Source organism: Mesoplodon mirus (assembly GCF_964341445.2).
Source record: "Mesoplodon mirus genome assembly, chromosome: 11".
NCBI lineage: Eukaryota > Metazoa > Chordata > Mammalia > Artiodactyla > Ziphiidae > Mesoplodon > Mesoplodon mirus.
In genome coordinates, this window is record NC_138987.1 from 99,925,260 (window position 1) to 99,949,398 (window position 24,139).

Consider the following 24,139-nt stretch of genomic DNA (forward strand, 5'->3'; position numbering starts at 1 on the left):
TGGGTCATGTGGCTGAGCCTTTATGTCCCCTCTTTGTCAGCTGTTGGATGAAGATAGCCCTGGGGAGGATTTGACTTTGGCCCAGTAGCTCACTGCAGTTCCTGAAGGAACTGGGGTGGGGGGGGCAGCTGACAGCTGAAGGCAATCTTGAACAGCACCTCCAGAGCTGGGCAAGCAGTCCTTGATGAGGGTCTGGGTGGTACATCACCAAGCTCACCACAGTATCTCTGCCCTTGGGAAAGTATAAAAGATCAAATGCCATCCATCCATCCATTCCTCCCTCCCTCCCTCTATCCATCCACCCAGCCATCCCTCCATCCATTTAACATTTATTAAACAAGACTTAAAAGCCAGCCCACTGTGATAAGCACCTGTGACAAAAATGAACAATTAGGGCACAAAGTGGCCATTGCTAAAATAGAGGCAAGTGCCAAGAATTATTGGAGCATATTGTAGGGTGGACTCTTCCTGGGGCAATGAGTGAGCCCTGAAAGGGTTGACAAGGCAGAGAGAGGAATGGATGGAAGGGTCAGGGGCATGAGGCATTTCAGGCAGGAGGAAATCACGGGAGAGGCGTGGTGGTCTGAGGGTGTGTGGCAGATTTGGGGAGAGTTTCAGCGTGGACAGAGTGGCTAGGTCACTCCCGGAGATGAGGCTGGAAAAGGAGATTGGGGTGAGATCACGAACGCTCTTGAGTACCGCTCGGCTATGGATGTGAGAGGAACAGTGAACTGTATCCGGCGTTACTGGAAAGCCACTGCTGGGTTTGGGGCAGAGTATTGGCGTTAAAACATCGCATTTTAGGAAGTCAACTCCGACAGCACAGATGATAGACAGGCCGGGTGGTCACCGGAACCTCAGGGGAGTCCTATATGTGCCAGGACCAGGCTTGCTCAGGGGGTACCTGGAATCCCACTACGCACAAGCCAGCGTCCCACGTGAGTGACCCTCCCCTGATGATGCTGAGTTCCAATACAGATCATTCTGGTCCTGTGTGCATGCAGTATTCCTCTGAGCAACTGCTTGTCCCCCCGAGTTCTCAAAGACTCTCATTTCCCATACTCACATCCTGTGTTCTCACGCGTGGCATAACCTCCGTGGATGGCCTAGGCCCCTTGTACGTGTATCAGCCTAATGTCATGTGGGTACAACCAAAGCCTTCTGAGAACCTCTCATTCTGATGCCACCCACATTCTACTTTTCCCTTCTCAAATGGGTGCCCCAACCCAGGCAAGACTCTTGTGCCAGCATCTCCCATATGTCAGCAGGCTAGTGGACTACCATTCAAGGAATCTGTTTCTGCAGCTGGATATGAAGCCCAGGACAGCTAAGTTCATAAGGATTCCTCTCCAGAAGCTCAAGGAAGGGGCTTCAAAGAAGCTATGCTTGTCATAGAGTGAACCCCATTCACATGATTCCTGTCCACGTGCCAGGCTGCCTGAAATTGGACCCACTAGGGATGCCGGCTTTATGATGTGAGGTCAGCCTGGCAAATTCTGGAAACTTAAGGGACACAGCCTGTGTCTTGGGAGGAGTGATGCTCTGGGCGCTGAAACAATGGACTTCCAGTTCCGTAAGAGACTGTGGATTGAGAGAGATGGTCCTTCCAGCTATGACAGCCTAGGCTGAAGATTTGAGCTTCTTTCCCTGTGCCCAAAGCACAAATCCACACAACCAGCACTGGACAAACGTCCACCTAGGGCATGCCCCACACTGTGGTGGGTCCCACCAGTGGGTGAGTACACACAGATTCCTCAGAGGCCATGGATCCCATGACTCGGTAACTCCCAAGACCAAGGCCCTTCACTGGGTTCTTTCTCCAGTGGGTGGAGAACGGTGGTGGGAGCCAGTCCATCTTCACTTGTCTCCCTAAAGACCCTGGGAGTTAGTTGGGGGTCTGGGAAAGGCCATGAAGAATGAAGAAAAACCCTATTATTTCAATTTTGTGAAGGTTGACAGGAAGGCTAAATATTGAGAACCTCTTCCACTTAGGAATGCTCCATGCTATTTTTCTGGGCATTCTTGTGGGACTCCATGCTATAGGGTTTCAGCTCAGAATACAACCACCATTGCCATCAACTACCGTGTGCCAGGCACTGTACTGGGGGCTGTGCCAGCTGTATTTATTCCTCACAGCAACTTTGTAAAGGCCTTACAAGGATGCCTGTTTTGCAGATGAAGAAATAGAGCCACAAGGAGGTTATGTAATTTGCCCAAGGTCACATCACAAGTAGCAGACCCAGGATTCTAACCCAGGTCTGCCTTCCATATTCTTTGGCCTCCACTGACAAGCCTAAACCTTGCCATGTTGATGACGGTAGTCTTGGGTTCCCATCGCCACCTCCCACCACACAAGGCTGGGGAGTATTGTAAGGAAGGAAGACAAGGATGGGGTCCCCTTTCCAACACTCTTCACCATACACCTGGGGGGGGCACAGTCTCTCAGGTCCTTGTGCACATAGGTGGGCAAAGACAGCGTTGGTTCCACCAGCCAGAGAGCCTGGAACCTTGGGGCTGGTGGGCCTTGGTGGTCTGGCCTCGGCGCTGGAATCCAAGCTCCCAGAACGTCCAAGCTGGAGGGTCCCTGGAGATGAGTGAGCTCCTGTGAGGTGGCAGGTGAAGACGCTGACTCAGGAGGATATGAACTACCCGAAGCCACAGAGCTAGTTAGAACACTGTGTGTGTGTATGTGAGTGTGTGTGTGAGAGTGTGTGTGTGAGAGAGTGTGTGTGTGTGTGTGTGTGTGTGCATGCACGTGCACATGCTGGAGATGGCAGTGGGGGCCTCCTATCTCCCAGACCCTACGGATGAGTTCAGGTGAGAAGGCCTTGGAGCTTTCATCCATATCCAGAGTGGTGGCCCACGAAAGAGGTTATTTTAAAAATGTGTTTTGTTTTAACGTAAGTAGTGTCTTTGGGACCAGGTGACCCCAAGAAGTGTCAACAGGAGAGTGGCGGATGAGACACAAAAGAGAAGGAAGCCAAGGCAGGTTCATTAATGATCAGGTCACTGCTTTGGGCAACTGGGGTTCAATCCCATGGGGCACTTCTGGGCGATGGTGTGAAATGTGTCTCAGAGCTGTCCTGCCCAAGAGACAAGGAAGCTGGGGTATTTGTCTACCAGCCTCCACTCTCATTGGTTGAGTGCTGCTGTTGAGGGGCATCAGCTCCTTAGAACCTCTTGCCAAGCATCCTCCAGCAGCATAAAAAGAGCAAAGGGCTATTTTTAAAGGTGTATGGTCTCTAAAGGGTCTTGAAAACCTTTTAGGGTTAAGAAGCCTTGGGCATCAGTACCAAGGACAGTGCAGAGAAGAGATGGGTGAGACCGAATGCTGTCCCCAGGAGGCAAGCTGTGCTGGGAGTTGGAAAGGGCTATTTCCATGGGCCCTGCGGGAAGAATGGCCATGTCCTATCACAAGAGGAGCTGAAGTTAGATCTTAAAAAGAACTTCCTGGTGATACTAGTGAAAAAACCACGTACTTAAGAGCTCATCCAACTATACAGCTTGATTGACGGCCACAGAAAAACTGACGAAGCAAAGAATCATGCAGTGGCAAGGAGTTTGAGGCTCCCTGTTGCTAGGGCTGGCCAATGAGCTCTTCTTTATCTATTCTTGGGGGGGTGCAGGGGAGTGCTGGGGGGACAGATGAAGCTGAATGAAGAGAGGATTCTTCACTCCACCCTTGGTTATTCTAGCACCAGGAGGCTCCAAAGTTTGGGTGGAAGCAAGAGCTTGAAGAGGTCCCTTCTCTGGCATGATTTGGGGCATCTTACATGGGACAAAGCCGTGGAAGAAATAAGTCCTAAGGTTGACTGGCCCTGCAACCAGAGCCAGCCCACCTCCCTGGGCCCCTGCTCCTCATACGTGAAAAAGGGAGATGGGAAGGATGAGCTAGATAACCTTAGGGACTCTGTCCACTGCCGAGGCCAGGCCAGTGGCCTTGGGTTCTCTTCAATTCATCCTTCAACAAGTGTTTACTGAGCCTTCGTTGTTTGCTCAGCACTAACTGTGGAGAAGGGATTCGCATAGAATACAAGCGCCGGGCTCTGGGGGGAGCGGGGAAGGGAGATGGGGAACTAAGGGTTAATGTTTACGGAGCACTTAGTCTGTGCCGGGCACTGTGCTAAGCACCTCACATACGCTGACTCCCTTACGCCTTGCATGAGCCCGTAGGGCAGGTTCTAGTGCCTCCTCTATACGGATGAGGAAACCAGGGGTCAGGGAAAAAGCCACTTGACCAAAGCCACACAGTAGTGGAGCTGCACTGGAGCCCACACCGTGAGCTGAGATGCTTCTCCTCTGTGAAGGAGGCAGTGACTCTCTGGTGTTCTAGCAGATGGAGCCTGAAAGCTGGAAACACCGGAAGGGCGTCATGCAGGAGATGGCTCAGCACTGGGCCTTGGGGACGGGCAGAATTCAGAGGCTGGCCGGGGAGGGGAGCAACCTGAGTGTAGCAGCCCCCCCGGGCAGCCAGAGTGTCGTCTTAGAGGAGGCGGGTGGGTAGCAGCTCTGGCCAGCCTGCTGGTGGTTCCACAGGAAGAGAGTAGGGGCTGGGGAAGGACAGATACTTCATAACCCAAGCCAGGACTACAAGCATCACTCCTCCCCCCAGCCTCCTTTGGGCAGTCTAAGGATGGAGCTGGTTCAGCGGGGATCAGCTTCCTCCCAGCTACTTAAGCCACTGACCAGAAAGCCAGACCATCGATAATTACGGTAGTTAGCGCACACAGAGCAGGGATAATTACGGTAGTTAACACACAGAGAGCAGGGATAATTACGGTAGTTAACACACAGAGCAGGGATAATTACGGTAGTTAACACACAGAGAGCAGGGATAATTACGGTAGTTAACACACACAGAGCAGGGATAATTACGGTAGTTAACACACACAGAGCAGGGATAATTACGGTAGTTAACACACACAGAGCAGGGATAATTACGGTAGTTAACACACACAGAGCAGGGATAATTACGGTAGTTAACACACAGAGCAGGGATAATTACGGTAGTTAACACACAGAGCAGGGATAATTACGGTAGTTAACACACAGAGAGCAGGGATAATTACGGTAGTTAACACACACAGAGCAGGGAGCCACGAGCCAGGCACGGCTTTAAGAACTTTAACCAGCTTAAGCCTTCCAGCATCCTTATGAGGTAGGTACTAGTATTATTCCTGCTTTATAGATGGGGAAACAGAGGTTACGTAACCTGCTCAGGGCCCCAGAGCCAATACGAGGCAGGGCCCAGCCTGGAACCCAGGTAGGCTACCCTTAAGCACCTGCTCTACCGCTTCTAAGCAGGTTCCTGAGCTGCGGTCAGTGCCAGCCACTCCCTCCCTCTGCCCCCGGGGACCCTCCGCAAGTTCAGGCTCTCCTCCAGGGCCGGGGCCCTTCCCTAGTGGGGACCGCAGGAGGCCCCCCGCCAGCCCCTCCGCTGGTGAGGCCCGTCGCTGCCAGAGGGCCCCAGCCCCCCTCCCCCGCACTCACATGCACCCCGCCCCTCCCCCCAACCGAGCACCGTTGCCTTTCGTTCACAGTGACGGCTCCTGCGCCCAGGCCGGTGCGGGCACGGAGGACTCCGTGGCGGCGGCGGCGGCGGCGGCGGCCGGCAGACCCAGTGCCCACGCCCCGAAGGCTCAAGCCCAGGAGCTGCAGGAGGAGGAGAAGCGGCCGGGGGCGGGGGGCGCCTCCCCGCGGGCCGGCCTCCACTGCGCGGCCTCCCCCAGCAGGCAGCAGCCTGTCCCGGCAGCGGCGCTCTGCGCCCGAGCCCCTGCCGCCTCCGATTACGAACTCTCCCTTGACCTAAAGAATAAACAGGTACCCAGGGCCTCCGAGGGGGGTGGGAAGGGTGGTGGAGGGCCCTGTCTCGGGCGCTGTCCAGGGTACCAGGGATGCCCCTGTCTAGGCCGCCTCTGCTGCAGGCAGACCTCTTTGCCGCTAGTTCTCCCAAATTGGAACAAGTGACTGCCCTCCTCTGCAGCCCAGTTCCTCAGGCAACCAGCCTTCCGTGGCAGGGGTCACCCCTGTAATGCCAGGCCCACAGGCAGCGTGTTCAGGGCTCTGCCCCGCTTACCACTGCAGGAAGACCAGCTGCTGACACACTTCCCACCTGCAGAAGAGATGGCCCAGCTTACCTGCCCACCCAAGGGGCCAGCCCCATGCTCAGCACACACAGGCTCACATGAGGTTTGAAGACAGTGGTCTCCTCCAGGTAGACTGAGGAATCCCAAGATTAGCCCAGACTGGGGGAGTCCAAAGACCTCCTTATTGGAGAACAAATTTCACTGAGGAGTTCTGAGCCTCCAGCTTCCATTCTGTGATGCAGGAGGAGAAAGTAGTCAGTCACTGGGTCCCAGCTGAACCCTCCAAAATGATAACGGCATGGCTTGTGTGGGTGGAAAATTAAGAGACCTGAAGGAAGATCTGTGTGTGTGTGTGTGTGTATGTGCGAATGCATTTAGAGAAAGAATTTATGACTTAATATTGCTAAGAAAGAGCATTGAGCTTGGAGCACAGATGTGGGAGCCGATCCTTGTTCTTCTAGTTCCTCTGTGACTTGGGAAAATGCCAGTTAAGCACTCTGGGCTTTGGTTTCCTCATCAGCAAAATTGGGAATTAGACCTTGAATCATCTCTGAGGTCCTTTCTAGCTCTAAAATGTGTAGGTTCTAAAGAACCATTCTTTAACCCAACGGACTGTGAGTTTTTGAAGCGAAGCTAATAGAAAAGTCACTAAGACTGAGTCAAGCCCAGCCAAAGTCTTTTCTTCCTTTCAGCATAGATGTGGAGCTATTATCCAAGGTCAGGGGTTGCAGGTGGTACACCAGGCTTCAGTAAAGTATTGGACAAAATCTCCCGTGATCTATGTGGACAGGATAGGAAGTGGGTTAGTTGACAATATAGTCGGGTGGGCCGTTCTCAAACGGAATTGTCAAAAAACACTGATTTTTCTATCAGTGCCAATGGCAGGGTCATTGAGTGGGGCACTGTCCTTGGTCCTGCCCAGTTCAACGATTTCGAAAAAGGACTGATGCAAAGCTGAAAGGGAAAAGCTAATACCTTGATGACAGAATCCCAGATTTGAAAAAAAAAAAAAAGACTCATTAGGAAATATTGTGTAAGTGGAAAAGGTCAAATGAAAGAGGGAAAAATCTAAAGTTCTGTTCTTAGCTTTGAAAATCCCACAGCACTACTAAAAGATGAGCAGGCTTGGTCGTGGGTGAGAGGCCTTAGGGATTCAGTGGACTCTAAGCATCAATAGCCAATGAAGCAGTTGCCAATGATATGGGTCCAGCAGCCTTCACAGATGGGTAGATAAAACCCCCAGTGTAAGGGGGCAGCTGCCTGGAGCCCCACACTAGTTACCGGTCAGGCTGTCTTGTTCTAGGGGTTTCATTTAAGAGGGAAAAAGAGAATCCTGAGGTTCTAAGTTTCTTCTAAGAAAGAAAACAACTGGCTGGGGTCATACAGGGAAACTGTAGACATGAAAACCAGTTTTAAACATGGAAGAGCTGAATGTGAATTGGCTGGATTAGATTATTTTCTATCCAGGTAAAAATAGTGGTACTAATGCATGAAACTTGTAGGAGAGGAAGGGGTTTGTTTTTAGCTCAGTTAACAATTAGAGCTGTTAAAAATGTAGACTGTCCCGCTTCTGAGGTAGAGGAAGCCCATGCAGGGGCTGGGAGGCAGTCCATCTGGAACCGCATGCTGTGATGTGGGCGGTCAGCTGGCACAGATGAGAACGTCCTCTCAGTTCCCCTTGAGGACAGAGACCATGTCCTATTCATCCCGTCCCCTGGCGTCCAGCAGAGTGCCTCGGCCAGAGTAAGAGCTTATCGAGTGAATATTTTTTGAACAACTGCGATGCGTAAAGCAATGAGGGAGTGGGGTACCAAAAAGAAAAAAAACATGGTCCCTCCCTGCTCCCCAAAGAGATTACAGTTCAATTTAAGGCGTATCCTGTTAGTAACACCAGAGGAAACTGGTGCTTCTGCTTGGGCAGGGGATTAGTTTAATTCTAACTGATTCGTGGGGTAGGGAGGGTTGTGCAGGGTTCTGACGGGCACTGTGGACCTTCTCCATGGTGCGCATAATTCTAGTAGACGGGTTTGCACGTCAGGCCAGCAGCAGTGGGGCAGGAAAGATGAGGGCTGGTAGGGGTGTGGTGGAGCCCTCGTGCTCTGGGGAACAGCCCGCCTCCCCTGGCCCCTGTAGGTCTCCAGGCCAAGACAGGCTAGGGGTGGGAAGAGGAGGGGAGAAAGGGACTGAGGGGAGCAGGGGGGCTAAAAACACAGCACACGTTTACAAGAGATGGAGCGCCACAACTCTCCCTTCTGCAGATGCACTGTGTGACCTTAGGCAAGTTGCTTAACTTCTCTGGGCCTCAGTTGCCTCATACCGCCCTTTGCCTCTACCGCTAACATTCCTACCCCCTCCTACCCCTGCACTGGCCTCATTCACTCCTCCTCTTGCTTTAGGACTTGCTCTCCTGCACCTTCCTCCCCCCTGGCAGCTCGCCCCACCCTCCCAAGGCTGTGTTGGATGCTGCTTCTCAGTGGTCCCACAGCACCCAGGAGTTCCCTGACATAGCCCTTCAGCCCAGGATCACCATTCCTGTTTACTTGACGTCTCCTTTAAGGCAGGGCAAAGACATCCATCATGACACCCCTGGTGCCTGACACAGCGCCTGACATGAGAAGATGCTCAAAGGATGAAGAGCGGAAAGTAACAGTTCAGGGACCTGAAGGGGATGGGGATGGGGACGGGCACGAAGCCTGGGCCAGGTCCTGACTCTACCTCAGGTTTCCCTGAGATCTAGGATTTCGTATTCTGCTCCTGTGATCCTCATGAGTCACCCACATCCTGTGGTCCTCGGGCTGGAAGGGATCTGGGACAATCACCATCTCCCCAGTTCACCAACCTGCCAGGCCCACTCCATCAGCCAGTCCAAAATCCCAGGTGTTTTCCGTGGCTCCTCTCTCCGCCCCGCGTCTGATTCAGCCCCCCACCCCCCATGCTACTCTTAACCACTTCCCAAGTCCCAGCCTCTCCTGCCATCCCCCCCCGCCCCTGCCCTAGGCCTGTGTGCCCATGGGGAAGCCTCCTATAGACCCTCTGCTTTGACCTAGTCCCCACCCCGCAGCTGCATCCTCCTTGTGAGCAGCACATCGGTCATGGTCCCCCACATGGAGGTGCCCACGGCCCCTCGTTTTCTAGGGGAGAAGGACTTCAGGCTCTTCCGCCCCCAGATCCAGCCCCACATCCTGCCTTGCTCCCACTCGGGGCTCCAGCTGTGCCTCTTGGCTATGCTTTGAGCCCTCATGTACTTTGCTTCCTCTGCTGGGAACACTCCCCACCCATCCCCCGGTCACCCTCACCTGAGTGATCTCTACCCACAGTTCAGTCTCGGCTCAGAGTCCCCAAGCCGGTGTGTGTGCTGTTCCTGAGTGCCCACGGCGGACTCTCCGTCTGGCTGCATCCCCCTCGGGAGGGCAGGGGCTTTGTCATGCCCAGGCTGTCGCAGAGTGAGCAGATTGTGCTCTGAACGCCTCTGGGGTGCCGTCCCCTCCACCGTCGGGGTGAGGAGTGAGCACTGCCTGGGGGTGAGCCCCGGGCGCTGCCGGCCATGCCTGTCGCCCAGCACAGCCTGGCGTCTAGGAACTGCTGGGTATTGGAGGAGCACAGGGATGGACAAACCAATGAATGAATGAGGCCCCCAGGCTTCTCATTCTCCCCGTCCCGTGCACCGACTGGCCCCCTCCCCGAGGCCCCACAGGGAGGAGACTGTCTTCCTTTGCTTGCTTTGCCCTCAACTCTCCCATTGCATCTCAAGGTGATCCTTGGGGCTCCACCCTAGGGGGAAGGAGCATGCGGACCCCTTGTGGGGAGGTTTCTTTAGGAAGTGGCCATGTTAAAGATACAGAGGGCACGCATGTGATTTCCAAATTCAAGTTCTCTAGGGAGTTTGTGTCCTGTTCTCTGCTCCTGTGGGGGAGCACCCACTGGAGCCCATCTGGGATGTCCAAACTGCATAGGTCTCTGTGTTGTCCAAGCCCGGCGGCCGTGGAGCTGTGGTCACAGCATCCAGGCCCTGCTCCTGAGTCAGGGTCCTGGGTGGCAGCCGCTCTCTGTCTGGAGAGCAGATCTCCTGGACCCCAAGCCTCAGGGTCCAGCCTCACCATGGGGTGCCTCTCACGGGGAGAAGTGGTGGCCATGTTTCCAGGTCACTGTCCCTCTCTGGGCCTCAGTTTGCTCACTCGTGTCTGAGGCTCTGTCCCGCTCTGAAGGTGAGAGCGCTACCGCGGGCGTGAGGGCCCCAGTGGACCAGGCTGCCGAGGGTGGCGGTGAGGGCGAGGCGTGCCAGGGTGTTGCTCCGCTCCGTGGTCTCGGTTCGGGGAACGGCAGTGCACAGCTGCTGTGCTGGGCCCCATGCGAGGCCTGGGGGCACCGCGATGCGGAAGGCGCGGTCCTGGGTCTCAGGGAGCTCCGGTGCCCGTGGTGGGCGCCGGCACAGAGCGGTACAGGCGACAGTAACAGCAGTGCGTCTCGGGACAGTGCAGAGTGCGCCCAGCACTGTCTGTACGTCATCTCCCCCGACCCGCACGGTGTCCCTGCGGGCTAGAGACCGTCACTATGCCCATCTTAGGAATGAGAGGACTGAGGCTTAGTGACGTTACGTGACTTGCCTAAGGACACATTCCTAGGTGTGCACCCCGGTGCAACCAAAACGATCCCACAGTCCACGATTTTAACCCAGAGCCCTCCCCCTCTGCCGCCACCGCGGTGCAGGGGTAGGTTCTGCGGAAGCGGTGAGCGGGGCACTGCGGGATCCTGGCACAGGGCAAGGAGCCCGACCAGGGTTCAGAGCAGGCTTCCTGGAGCAGCCCCACCCGAGGGAGTATCTGGCTCAGGGAGCAGCGCCCCTACCTGGCTGCATCGGGAGAGGGTCCCAGGGCAGCCCTGCTCCCCAGCAGGCCTCTGTGCCCCTTCCCACGCTGAACACTTTCTGTGTTTTGGACGGTGGGCAGGGAGGTGGGCACACAGAGAAGAACAACCCCGCTCAGTGCAGGCCACCCGTCCTGCGCGCCGCCCTGCCTTCCTCCAAAGCTCCTCTCCCCTCCCCAGACTCTGCCCCGGAGCCTCAGGTGAGGCGTGAGGTTCGCCTCGCCAAGGTCTGCAGACTCACACCACGTACTGCTTTAATCTTCTCAACTGAGAAATCCTGGCGCACGTGGGACCCGTCCCCGCCCCCTCACCCGGGCCTGGTGCCCCAGCGTCCCTCAGAGGCCCTGTCGGGCTCAGCCATGCAGCAGCTTGGACGAGGGAGCCTGTTCTGATGAACACTGAAGGCTCTTTAGCGAGACAGCCCCCAGCCCCGCCCACTGCCTCCCCGGCAGGAGCCGAGGGATGGCTCTCCTGGGAGGAGGGAGGCCACAGTTACCCAGGCAGGACTCACGGGGCTTTGAGAGAAGTGGGCGGAGCTGCTCCTTGGCCGGTGGGCCCAGGGACCCCTCCCTCCCACGAGCTGGTCCCTCAGCTCTCTGGCCTGGCCCTGCTAAGAACAGGGTCAGGGAGGTGAGAGGGGCCTGGCTGGGGCGGATGGCGCTGACCCGGGGAACCACCGATTCCCCAAGGCCTGTGACAATGGGGGGAGGGGAATGCATATGGGGGGCGGGGCCGGTGGTACAGCCTTTGGCTCCGAGCCCAGATCCAGAAGACAGCCTGGACTGCATTTCCCCTGGCGCAGAGGAGAGAGTTCAGTTTAGTTCACGACCGCAAACATTGATTAAGTCCCAAACACGGGTCTGGCTCAGCGCTGGGAACGGGGGATGCAGAGGCGGATTGCGCTGTGCCGCCTGTGACGCACCGTCTGGGGTGCTGAGGATGCGAAGGAAGCGGTGGGGACACTGGGGGCAGCAGGCACGAGGCCAGGATGAGTGGCAGCCGGCTGTGTTAGACGATGGGGACAAACGGTGACGATCCCTCAGCTGAATTCAGAGACCGTCGTGAGCAGTGGCTTCGGGCCAGGCTCTGGGCTGAGGCCGCCGTGCACCAGAGGATGAGAAGGCCACATCTGGGGCCTCCAATAACTTATGCTTAGTGGAGTCTTGGGGAGGGAAGCCTAAGTTAGATGAATACCGCCAAGATTAGTAGGGGAAACTGAGTGTCCAAGAGAAGCACGAAACAACCTTCTCGGCGGTGGGGCGTGGTTCAGGGCAGGGAGACCCCATTCTGGCTGGGGGAACTGGGAGGCTCCGTGGAGGAGGCACACTTGAAGAAAGGGGAAACGTTTTGCCTGGAAGAGAGGGCATGAGAGTGGGAGGTGAGGCTGCGGAGGCTGAGCGAGAGATCGGAGCAGGAAAGCCTAGTTGGGGGAGGGGGGAGCAGGAGGCGGGGCTGGCTCGTGAGCGTGGACTCCGCGTAGTAGGAGGGGCTGGGGGGGTAGGCGGGGCCAGGCTGCTCAGCGCCAGACCCCCAGGAGATGGTGTTTACACTTGTTTAGTTAGGGCAACGGTCTCAAGCGCCGGAAGTCCTGTGTTTACACCCGTACTCTGAGGATACTGCTCAGGGGAATATAGTACAAGGCGGATGGCGCTGGAGCAGGAAGCAGGGAAGCAGCTGGGGGGCTGTCAGAGTGGTCCAAATGGGGGGTCCAGGAGAGCCCCACGTGGTGACAGTCTGGTGGAAAGTTCAGGATGATTGCAAAAGGCATGGGGGGGGCATAGGACTTTCAGCCTGACAAATGAGGAGGATAAGGTAAAGGTGGACCCAGGGACAAAAGCGAGGCCCCCAGACTGGATGACCTTGTAGCCGGGGTGCTGTTAGGTGAATAAGGACTTCATCCAGAGCTGGTTTGGGTGAGCCGGGGGAGACGATGGGCTCTCGGAAATGTAGGTCTAGGATGGAGTCTAGGGATGGAGAGTTGAGAGTCACAGAATCATCACTGTCAACATCAAACTGCTACCACTTATTGAGCACCTACTGTGTGCCAGGTGCTACGGGAAATAATTTAATTCTCACAGCAAGCTACAGAGTCAGCAGGAGTAGCTTCATTTAACAGATAAGAAAACTGAGATTGAGAGACGTTAAGAAACTTGCCTAAGGTCAACCAGCAGGGAAGAGGAGATCTGGGACTGGGTATTTCCCCTATGGGCTTGCTCATCCACCTATCAGAGTGAAGTTACAATGGAAGACGAGGTTCTCAGACAAGAGGTGAGAAGATACTGGCCCGCGGGACACCTGTAGAGTTGCCACGAAGGCTCTGCATGAGACAGTTCTCACTTCATCAGCTGTTAGTTATCAGCTGCCAGGGGGCTGCTCTAAAGACTTCCAACATAGAAGTCAAGGAAGACGTCCAGAAAGGCACAGGAAAATCATTAAAATGTGTCTGGAGCATGGAAGAGAGCACACATGTGACTCGTAACTAGCACGGTTAGGGACCTTGTGGTCAGAATATAGGATCAAGGAGCTGTGTGGAGACAGGAAAACCAAGACGACTGGGTCACGAGAGCGGAGGACAAAGTTTCCAGGTGATAAAGTATCAGAGCTGCAGAAAGGATGGGGAGGAGGGCTGAGGATGGGATTTAGTGATTGAAGGTCATCGGCAGCTTTTCTGAGAGTCCTTTCGTTAGTCTGGTGGGAGCAGGAGGCAGGTGCAAGCAGCCAGGGCATGGGGGCTGGCCGGCGCTTCGGCGTGTGCTCACGGACTGAGGCGGAGCCCGCAGACTAGTCCCCCTATAGGTTTGTTGGAAAAATACAAAGAGATTGGACTAGTGCCCCAGAGCAGGGGAGCCAAGCAGGGTCATGTTTCAGCCTGGGACATTAAGGAGGGTCTGTAGGCTGGTGGAAAGGAGTCAAAACCAGGGTAGAGGCTGGAAATGCAAGAAGGAGAGACTAGGGGATGAAGTAAACTTACAAAGGAGGCCAGAGAGGGTGAAATCATCAGCCAGGGAGAGAAAAGTTACGGTCAGATTAGGAAGGGTTTAATTTATTCAATAAGTATTCATTGAAGATCTACTATGTACTCTAAGCATTGGGGATAGAGCAGTGAGCATGGCAGGCAAAGTCTGCCTTCACAGGGCTTACAGTCTAGTGGAGGACTTGATGGAACAGATTCAAGAATTTAAAATCTGGTTTTCTTCTCTCCTTGGGTGAAGCATGGACACCGGCTGGTAGAAGAAGTCTCCTCAGTTATCTCAGCCAGCCTGTGCCTCTAGGTGGGATGACACCATGCCAGGGGGTGGACCTTTCACCATTTTAGAAACACTCCAGGCAATGGGATTTCATACCTTGCCTCTATGGCCAGTAGCATCTCATAATCTGAAGAGAAGCTCTTGGGCCAGGGGTTTCCCTAGACCTATGAGCAGGCCAGGGAGGAAGGAGATGTGAATTCCTGTCTGGGGTCAGTCGCTCATGGTGCTTGGGGAGGGGTAAATGGGAGGTGGAACTTGCGAGAAGGAGGCAGGTGAGCGGTCAGTTCCCCTCCCTCTCTACTCTTCCCCTTGGAGGACTTTCCTGCCTAAGCCAAGGCCGATTCTGGGCCTCAGGAGCTACAGTGTTCTCTTCCTTCTGGTGTGATTTCTGCAGAAGCAGGAGGGGAATGCATCAGAGGCAGATACCTGTGTTTCTCTGGGGCTCCTGGGTGCATGAGGTCATACCTAGATAAAGGCCCACAGGCAACTGTCCAGTTGGTATGGCAGGCAGCATTCTAAGAGGGCCCCAGAGATGCCTGATCCCGGTGGACACGCCTATATAATCCCCTCCCCCCAGAGTGTGGGCGGGACTAGTCAATATGATGGGTGTCACCACTACGATTAAGTTACCAACCAGTTGACACTGAGTTAGTCAAAAGGGAGGTCATCCCGGGTGGCCTGAATGAATCAGGTGGACCCTTTAAAGGCAGTGAGGCCTCAGACAGAGGCTCTCTTGTTGGCCTTGAAGGAGCAAACGACCACGTTGTGAAGGGGACCAGGTGGCAGAGAACAGCAGGCAGCTTCTGGTAATTGAGGCCTCAGTCTTAAATCTCCAGGAGCTGAAATCTGCCAACAGGAGTGAGCTTGAACGAGGACCCCGACCCGTAGATGAAAGTGCAGTCCTAGCTGACACCTTGATTTCAGCCTGGTGAGATCCCGAGCAGAGAACCCAGCTGAGCTGTGCCCAGACTGCTGGCCTCCAGAACTGTGAGGAAATAAACGGTGTTGTTTTAAGCGGCTACCTTTGTGGCAATTTGTTCTGCAGCAGGAGATAACTACTACGCTTGGCATGCTTTATAAGAGCGCCTTGGATGTCCCTACAACACCAGGGGCATGAGTCCCAGGAGAGCTTCGTGCCTTCTGCTTAAGGACTTGCAACTTGTGAGCTGCAAGTGCTTCTGGGAGGAGTCCTATAGGAAGACTTGGTGGCCTTCTAAACCTTAATATGAATACGTTTTCCAAGTCTCTTCAGAGAGAAGCATTGGATGTGGGGAGAGAGGCAGCATAATGCCACTAGGCTCGGGGATGGGAAAGGGCATTGGATGGTGAGACAGGAAGAGCCCGAGACACACACTGAGGAGGTCCCGTTTACCTGGGCTTGTCCCTGGGCATTGGGATTGTATCTATGAGGTCTCCTGGGCTGGGAGGGTGTCTCTGCTGGTCCAGCTGTGGGGCACCCACAGGCAAGGAACAGAGGGGGCTGCCAGGGTAGTTGGGAAGTAGTCACTCCAGCTGCAGTCCCTGCGGGAGCAGGAAGCACAGTGAAGTGTTCCTTGTATTGGGGGATGAAATTTGGCCTTTGTATCTGTACCCCTCCCCCCACGATCCTGGGGCAGGATGGAGGACTGATGTTGCTCTTGCCTTGAGTTATTAATTTCAGCCCCCTGCCCCGATTCTTAGTTCAGGAAGGCTACTCTGTGTAAGTGGAGTGTACGGCTGGGAATAGGACATAGTTTCAGGGCCCAGGAATACTTTCTCACTTCCCAGGCTTCCCTAAGGACTGATGGAACCCACCACAGTGCTACCATTTTGTCCACCCCCTTCACACAGGCTTTGTCTGTTATTTAAGTGCGAACATCTCTAGGAAGGAGCACTGCTAACTGTTACGGGTCATTCACACCTCATTCACACCTCGGGGGAATGTCTTTCTAGTCCTTTCCTGAGAGGTTTTTGATAAGAGAGAAAAAGTGAGACCTTAGCAACCCAAGGAGGAGAGAAGAACACAGATGGGTGACAGAGAGCTGAGAGGAGGGGAGGAAGGGCCTTGAAGACAGACTGGCCAGTGCCAGAAGTTTTCCTGGGTTCCCATCTGCCCAGATGAGGCAGTGCCGTCCCCACCCCGGCCCCTGCCAGCCAGCCCCACCAAGCCCTGCCCTGGTTATAACAGCTCCCATTGTTGGAAACAGAGGTGACTGGAATTGTGGAGCAGGGTAGCCTGGAGGGACTCCCCTTATTGAAACATCCATCCATCATCCATCTGTCTTTTTATGAAATTCCCATTTATTGAGCTCTATCCTGTGCCAGCACTTGGGCTGGATGCTGGGAACACAGAGATGATCCAACCCCGATCCCAACCCTTATGAGGCTCCCAGGAACAGGAAACTACCCCAATGCATGACATGAATGCTGAGAAAGAAAGCAGGTGAACAGGAGTAGCAGCAATGTTTTTATCCTTTCTATTTCATTTTCAATTTTCTGCTATTTAAAAATATACACAAAAGTGGAAAGAATAGTGTAATAAACTCCCATTTAACCATCACCCAGCCCTAACAAGTTTTATTAATATTGTTTCATCTAGCCCTCCCACTTTTCCTGATGGAGTATTTTAATACAAATTCAAGATGTCATGCATTTCAGCCATGAACACTACCGTATGCATCTCTGATATGAACATTTGGAAATAACCGCCTCCTACCATTCGTAGGAGGGACAACTCGTCCGTCCCCTGCCCCTGGCGTCACCAATCCCGGAATCCAGTCCTACATCCCACACCTCTAGGAGCCTTGGCATCTCAGGCCATGGCGTGCTAGGGTTTTCAGACATGAGCCCCTCAGTGCCCCGAAGCTGTGCCTTCCCGCACCCCCGCCGAAGTTTAGCAGCTCGCCTCCTGCCCCAGTCGACAGCCGCCGCCACCGTCTTTCTCAAGGGCTGTCACACCCCTCCCCTAACTGCGCTCGCGCGCCTCTTTGTCTTCGCTGCAGATTGAAATGCTAGAACACAAGTACGGAGGCCACCTGGTGTCCCGGCGCGCCGCTTGCACCATCCAAACCGCCTTCCGCCAGTACCAGCTCAGCAAGAACTTCGAGAAGATCCGTAACTCGCTCCTGGAGAGCCGCCTGCCGCGGCGCATCTCCCTGCGCAAGGCGCGCGCGCCCACGGCCGAGAGCCTGGCGGCCGAGAGGGCGCTCCTGGAGGGCTGCGGCCTCTCGGCGCTGCCGCTGGCGCGCTCGCCCTCCCTGCCGCCCACCATCGCGGGCACGCTCACCGAACTGGAGGACTCCTTCACGGAGCAGGTGCAGTCCCTGGCCAAGTCCATCGACGACGCCCTCAGCACCTGGAGCCTCAAGACCGTGTGCTCCCTGCAGGAGAGCGGCGCTTACCAGGTCCACAGGGCCCTGCGCGCGGGCACGGGGCCGCCGGGCCTGGAGACCGAGGCGCGGGAGCCCGAGGGCGCCCACTCGGGGGACTGGGCCGAGCCCGCCGAGCCCGCCGGCCCGCCCCAGGGCCACGGCAGCACCCTCATGATGGCCTTCCGGGACGTGACCGTGCAGATCGCCAGCCGGAACATCTCCGTCTCCTCCTCCACGGCTCTGTCCGTGGCCAACTGCCTGGGCGCGCCGACGGCCTCAGCCCCCGCAGAGTCCGCGGCGGGCAAGGCCGAGCAGGACGAGGCCGTTGGGCAGGGGGCCCCGGAGGTCCCCAGCGCCGGCCAGGAGGACGTGCCCGCCGAGGACGCGAGCGCAGAGGCGGGAGCCGACGGGGCCCTGCGCGCCAGCGCCCCGGGGGCCGCGGTGCCGGCGGCGGCGGAGGAGGAGGAAGACGGAGAGGAGGAGGCCGAGGAGGCGGGGAAAGGGGCGGAGGCCGAGGCCGGCGACAGCTCGGAGCAGCTGAGCAGCAGCAGCGCGTCCACCAAGTCGGCCGCGTCGGCGTCGGCCTCCAAGGAGGCCCTGCAGGCCGTGATCCTGAGCCTGCCGCGCTACCACTGCGAGAACCCGGCCAGCTGCAAGTCTCCCACGCTGTCCACCGACACGCTGCGCAAGCGGCTCTACCGCATCGGCCTCAACCTCTTCAACATGTAAGTTCCAGGAGGGGCGGGGCAGGGGCTGCACTTACAGGTGAGCAGCGGGCCCGGGGAATGGACCAAATCATCCCAGGGTCCTCCCAGGTGGCCTCCGGGCCACGCCTGATCCTTGAGATAGTGCGGGAATACTCATTCTATTTTTAACTGATATGCATTTGTGTTAAAGATTAGGGTTTAAAACACCTCAAACCTATGCTTTAACCACTAGTACTGGTCGATGAAGCTAGGCTTTGAAAAGTGAGAACATTTCAGAGAAAATGCAGTATTAAGCAGATAATAGTACAAGTGGTATAAGGCTTGGGCAGAAAGCATTCGGGTAGGACATGAAGTTAAGGGAACAGGGAGTATCAGTCTCGTGGGGTGGATGACACGGAGAGAAGAGGCGGTGACCAAAGGAGGAAAGGGTGGGGGGACCAGAGACCTGGTGCAAGGAACGGGGGTGCGGAGGGCGGGTAGGAGGGGAGGGTCAGGCAAGCAGAGGTGAAGCAGAAGAGAACGGGGGCGTGGGAGCAGAGAAATGTACGACCACCATAGCTCAGAGCCCCCAGCCAGAACCTCCTTGCAACCGAGGTATACAGCTGGTGGCAAGCAGAGGAAGCACACATGCCCGTCCTGTGGAGATTTCAAGTACGTGAGGCGCTCGTCTCCACCCTCCACTCACCCCTTCCTTCATAGCCCGGAGCCGGGAGACACGGCCTCCCTCCTGCCTAATCAATGAGGACTGAGCAGAAGCCATTCGCCTGTGTGTTCATTTACTCATTCAGAAGTTATGTTTGGAGTGCTTGGCGCGGAAACCGCAAAGATGGGCAAGACACATCCCCTGGCCTCAAGCAGCTTATATTCTAGGGGGAAGAGCTACTGTTCATAGCTCACCTGACATAAAACATTTGCAGACTTCCTAACAAGTTCTAGAGAGAGCATCAGTACGCCATTTTACAGAATAGGCAACAGGCTCACACGAGAGGTGAGCTGAGCCCTGTGAAACAGCTAGTAAGCGGCAGAGTTGGGTGAAGTCAGACCTGTGTGACTCCCAGTGCTGCTTTTTTTTTGTGTGTGTGTGGTACGCGGGCCTCCCACTGCTGTGGCCCCTCCTGTTGCGGAGCACAGGCTCCGGACGCGCAGGCTCAGCGGCCATGGCTCACGGGCCCAGCCACTCCGCGGCATGTGGGATCTTCCTGGACCGGGGCACGAACCCGTGTCCCCTGCATCGGCAGGCGGACTCTCAACCACTGCGCCACCAGGGAAGCCCCCAGTGCTGCTTCTTGTACCTCAGGCTGCCACCCTGGTGAGCACAGCCCTACCCTCGCTTCTGCACACGCACACATACTTGGATCCCACAAGACAGTGGTTCTCAAATTATCTATAGTGAAGGACCAGTTTGGGTTTTTACCCAACATGTTGTGGGCTGACACTTCTGTAAAATACAATTAAAATGAGTTGCTAGAAAAACAATCACATGCTTGGTTGTCCTGAAAATGTCAACGTGCTATAAAACAGTCTAAAGGCTTAGCCTCTATTTCTGTACTTATCTTCTCCTGGACCGGTAAGCTCCAGCTCAGGGAGCAGCATGGATTTGCAGACCAAGCTGGGAGCACATGTGCCTTAAGACACAGCACTCACACCCACACCCACACACAGACTCAAGCCTGGGAAAGTCAACCCTGAAGAGCAGGGTCTTTCTTGCGTCTGCCACACACGGGGAAGAGGGGTGTGGTAGGAGATCCCACCTCCATTTCCCAGTCTCCTCTGTCCTCCCGGTTCGGGCGTGGGTCCTGAGTGTAGACAGCAGGATACAGGTGGGAGGGAGGGCTTGGGGACCTCAGGGTCAGATCCGGTGGGACTGAGGCAGGAAGACGCAAGGGACACCTCTCCACCTGCTCTGGAATCTACTTGGCCAGACCTCCCCAGTCCCGCACCATCTTCAGTCCTGTGCAGGGAGGCTCAGGAGAACATGGCGAGAGGGGCTTTTTAAGGGGAGCCCCTCTGCCGTGGAAGGAATGCTGACATGTCCTGGGAGTTCTGCCCAACGACCTCCAGGCACTTTTGTGGGTTCCCTAGGCAGGAAGGAAGGGAGGAAAGGCGTCATGGGGAGACTTGCCTCACTCTCTACCTCTCCACCCCTCCCCACCCCACCCCCAGAAACCCGGACAAGGGCATCCAGTTCCTGATCTCTCGAGGCTTCATCCCCGACACCCCCATCGGAGTGGCCCATTTCCTGCTCCAGCGTAAGGGCCTGAGCCGCCAGATGATCGGAGAGTTCCTGGGCAACAGCAAGAAGCAGTTCAACCGCGACGTGCTCGAGTGAGTGCCCCGCCTCGGGCTCCGCCCCGCCCTCCCGGCCCCTCCTCCCGGATCTCCTGGGCGGCCTGGGACCTCAGCTGGGGAAGGCCACGCAGAGGACAGGACCTCTAAAGTCTGGGTGGATTCCCAGAAGTCCTGGCTCCAGTCCTGGTGGCTTCCTGATTGGTCCAGGAGCCAGAAGCCCCATGGTCCTTAGCCAATCACCTGCCTCCCTTCCAGTCATTCTGCTGCTTACTGAGCCAAGGTGCTCCTCCGCGTAGGTGCTGTGGATGGGGATGGGGATGGGGACACAGGGACGGAGATGGGGACGCGGATGGGGATGGGGACGCGGATGGCGCTGGGGACGGGGCTGGGGCTGGCACAGAAATGGTCAAGGGAGACCAAAAGGCATGAGAGTGAGCCTGAAAAAAGAAGGCCGTGTCAGCTCCGGGGCCATCTCCACCTGGGGGACCGGCCCTTCAGCACCCTCTCCTGCCACCTTCCAGCCCCCAGCCCCTGAGTGTCCTCTTTATATCGTGGGGGAAACATGAGGCAGAAAAAGAAGGGGTTAGACTGAGGGGTTTTAGAGCCAGAAAGTACTATGATTCCATAAAGGTAGACTGACCACCAAGATTAAAGTCCAGGAGATGGAGGATTTGGCGGGGGTGAGGGGGCTGCTTTTGCTAGGGCTCTGCTTCGTGGGTGTGGTGCCATGGATAGGTAGGCGAGCCCCAGGGCAGGGGGAGCATTCCCTGGGGTGGAGGGGCAGGGCCTTGGAACCCCCCCTCCTCTGGCAGAGAGGGGGCGAGGCCCCGTGAAGTCTGCTCCGGACCCCTGTCTCTCCCCACACCTCTCCCGATGCCCCTCCTCTCTTCTGCTGGGCCCCGACTAAGCTCACTTCCTTCTCGAAGGTCACCATTCTGTAAGGAGCCCTCCCCACTTCTCTCCCCACCCCCTTCTCCTTGGGTACAGTCTGCCGAAGCGTTTCCCCAGGAGTCCTGGGAGAACCTTGTCCTTTTGTACTTGCTCTTGAAGGAGCAAGGGCCTGCTACAGAGGGCTGGGGGCTCCTGCTTCAGGGCTTAGAAGCACGGAGTCCCTGTCAGTGTCCCCAGGGTGGGACTCAGACACCTGGCTTCTCTTTATGGAGCAGTCCTGCTGCGGTGTCTCGGACAGTCCCTGCTCTCTGGGCCTGCATTTCCATGCCTGGAGGGTGGAGGGGTTGGGTTAGGAGGAGAGATCCGTTGTGCTTGGGAATCCCTGTCACATTCCTAAATTCATGATGGGATAGTTGTTACCTGAGTGCAGTCAGAAGAGAGGGGGCTTGGATCCATTCAAGGGGCCTTGAAATCCCTGATGGCCCTTAGTTGACAGAAGCCAGCTCCTGCCTCTGACTCCTGGTGGCTTTGGACCATCAGCTGTTCCTCCCAGAACTGGTGTTCTGAGCGCCTAAAGCCCTAAAGGGACAGCATTTCTTCGTCTTCCTCCTCTCCCTCTGGCTCCGCTTCCCCATCCCACCACCCCTGCTGTGTGGGTGCCCTGAGGGGATGCCTTGAGGAAATGGCAGAAGAGGAGAAAGATCAAGGTTTCCGTCTCCTTCCTTTCCTGTTTTCCTCTGTCTGGTTCATCTGCCCGGCATGAGCTTTTCATTTGCTTTTGTCCCCTTTCCACTGGCAAAGGAGTACAGTTGCTGCGCCCGATGGCTTCACTCCTTCCCACTGCCCCGCACCCCCTGGGGGACCCCGCTTTGTCCGTCTGCTCTGGGGCAGGGGTGACTGCTTCACTCCCAGGCCCTGACCGCCTTGTCTGTTCTCTTCTGCCTTTCCAGACCCCTTGTGGCCTGGCCCCGGCATTCTGACCTGCTAGGCCCCTGTTGATCTGCAGCTCTGGGAACACACGGTTTTTCTGCAGCCCAGGTTGTGCAGAGCAGCACAATGGAAGCTAATTGCCATCCTCCCTGGGAGGTCATGTGGGCTGGAGATTCAGACCAGCCGCTGCCTGTGTGAGAGGGGAGGTGGGCTGGGGTCTAGGGCTCGCGGCTGAGCGGGCTCAGGCTTGGATGAGAAGGCAGTGTGGGGGCAGGAGAGGTGGCTGGTCCTGAGAGTCCGGCTCTGGCCCCTGCTCTGTTCCTAACACGCTCTGGAGCTTTTGCAAGTCACTTCTCCAGGCTTCCTCATCTGCAGAGACAGAGGGTTGAGCTGTGTGATCTCAGAGGTCCCTCCAGCGCCGGTGAATCTATCGTCTTTCCTAATCCTTAGTGCGTTTGTAGCACCCTGGTGTCATGCAAAATCATGTGCCCTGAACAAGCTTTGTCATCCTGCCAGAGCTGCCCAGAGCAGCCCTCAGGCCCCAGGGTGGGGCTGGGGTGCCAGCGTTCACGGGGGAACAAGATGGCCATTCACCACTCATTCAGCAAATATTGAGTGCCTACTGTATGCTGGGAATAGGGCTGCACTGGGCATCCCACGTGTGTACATGTCGGGGCGGGATGCGGGGGGAGGAACAGGCCTGGCTCGTGGCCTCAGGGAAGTTATAGACCCAGGTCTCAACGGGGAGAGATGCGAGGAGGAACATGGAAAGAGAGGTGAGGGGCCCACGAGCCTCCAGTGGGCACTGTGGGCCTAGGGGGGGTCGAGTACAGAGCTGAGCCCCAATTCTGCCGCCGTGAATGCCTCAGTCCCTCGTGCTTTGTTCTGCAGCCATGCAGGCCCTGGGCTCTGAGGCCCCAGCAGACTCGGCCTGCACATGGCACTCCATGGAAAGGAGCCCTCCTCCCCCAGGTCTGCAGCGTGCCGACTGCCTGGTTTGTCTGCTGCGAGGTGCCTGGAGAGGATGAAGCAGCAGGAAGAGACAGGCACTGGCAGGGCAGCAGGACGCTGGGGTTGCTGGCATCTCCCTGCCACTCAAGCCAGTGCTCTCAGAACCTTTCAGGATCCAATGCCTCTTCCTTACTCCCACCAGAGAAAACACACAGGGACAGTCACCCAGTGCCATGTGTCCAGGCCGGGAAGGCTTCATTGGGATTCTGCACGTGCCCCCGCCCCCGCCGGTGATATTCAGCCTGTCGTATCCATTCTGTACAAAGCTGTCTGCTGAATAAAAGACATAAATCACCCATCCCCTTGGAGACTGAGACAGCCCAAGCCACCGCTCTCTCCAAGATGCAGCCAGACGGGAAGGGGAGAGGCTGAGAGTCTCTGGGAGGGGAAGGCATGGAGCCCTCCCCCCACTCCTGGGCCTGGGGGGACAGGAAGAGAGGAGGAGCTGGGCCAAGCAGAATCTGATCCACGTCTGAGCATCACAGATGCGGTGACATTTGCCTCCGGGGTCAGGAAGCTGACCTCTCCATCCCTTTGTGTCCTAGCTCCATGGATGCCCCATTCCAAGAAAGAATGTATCCAACCAGGCTTTATCAGATAATAATAGGAGGCATTCTGAGCTCAAAGGGCCACGTCCATTCCAGTGTTGACCTGGGAAGGTGTTGCATTTTGGTTGTTGGCGTTTGTTTTTTGTTTGTTTGTTTTTTTAGGAGAAACCAGCCTCAATTTCCTCATTTGTCAAATGGGGATAATAGAACCAGTCA

General features: G+C 56.1%; 1 protein-coding gene across 2 annotated transcripts in view; it reads left to right on the forward strand.

Annotated features, from left to right (window-relative positions):
* IQSEC3 (IQ motif and Sec7 domain ArfGEF 3) overlaps nucleotides 1-24,139 on the forward strand; it is a gene marked incomplete at both ends in the record, with an annotated part of 89,732 nt that overhangs the window by 39,249 nt on the left and 26,344 nt on the right. The window contains 3 exons of one of the 2 annotated variants that reach the window (XM_082636254.1): nucleotides 5,541-5,820; nucleotides 17,179-18,272; nucleotides 20,418-20,579. In XM_082636254.1, the coding sequence (XP_082492380.1) occupies nucleotides 5,541-5,820; nucleotides 17,179-18,272; nucleotides 20,418-20,579 (1,536 nt within the window). Of the gene's footprint in view, nucleotides 1-5,540; nucleotides 5,821-17,178; nucleotides 18,273-20,417; nucleotides 20,580-24,139 lie in introns of those variants that run through there. The other variant, XM_082636255.1, reaches the window with a different exon arrangement.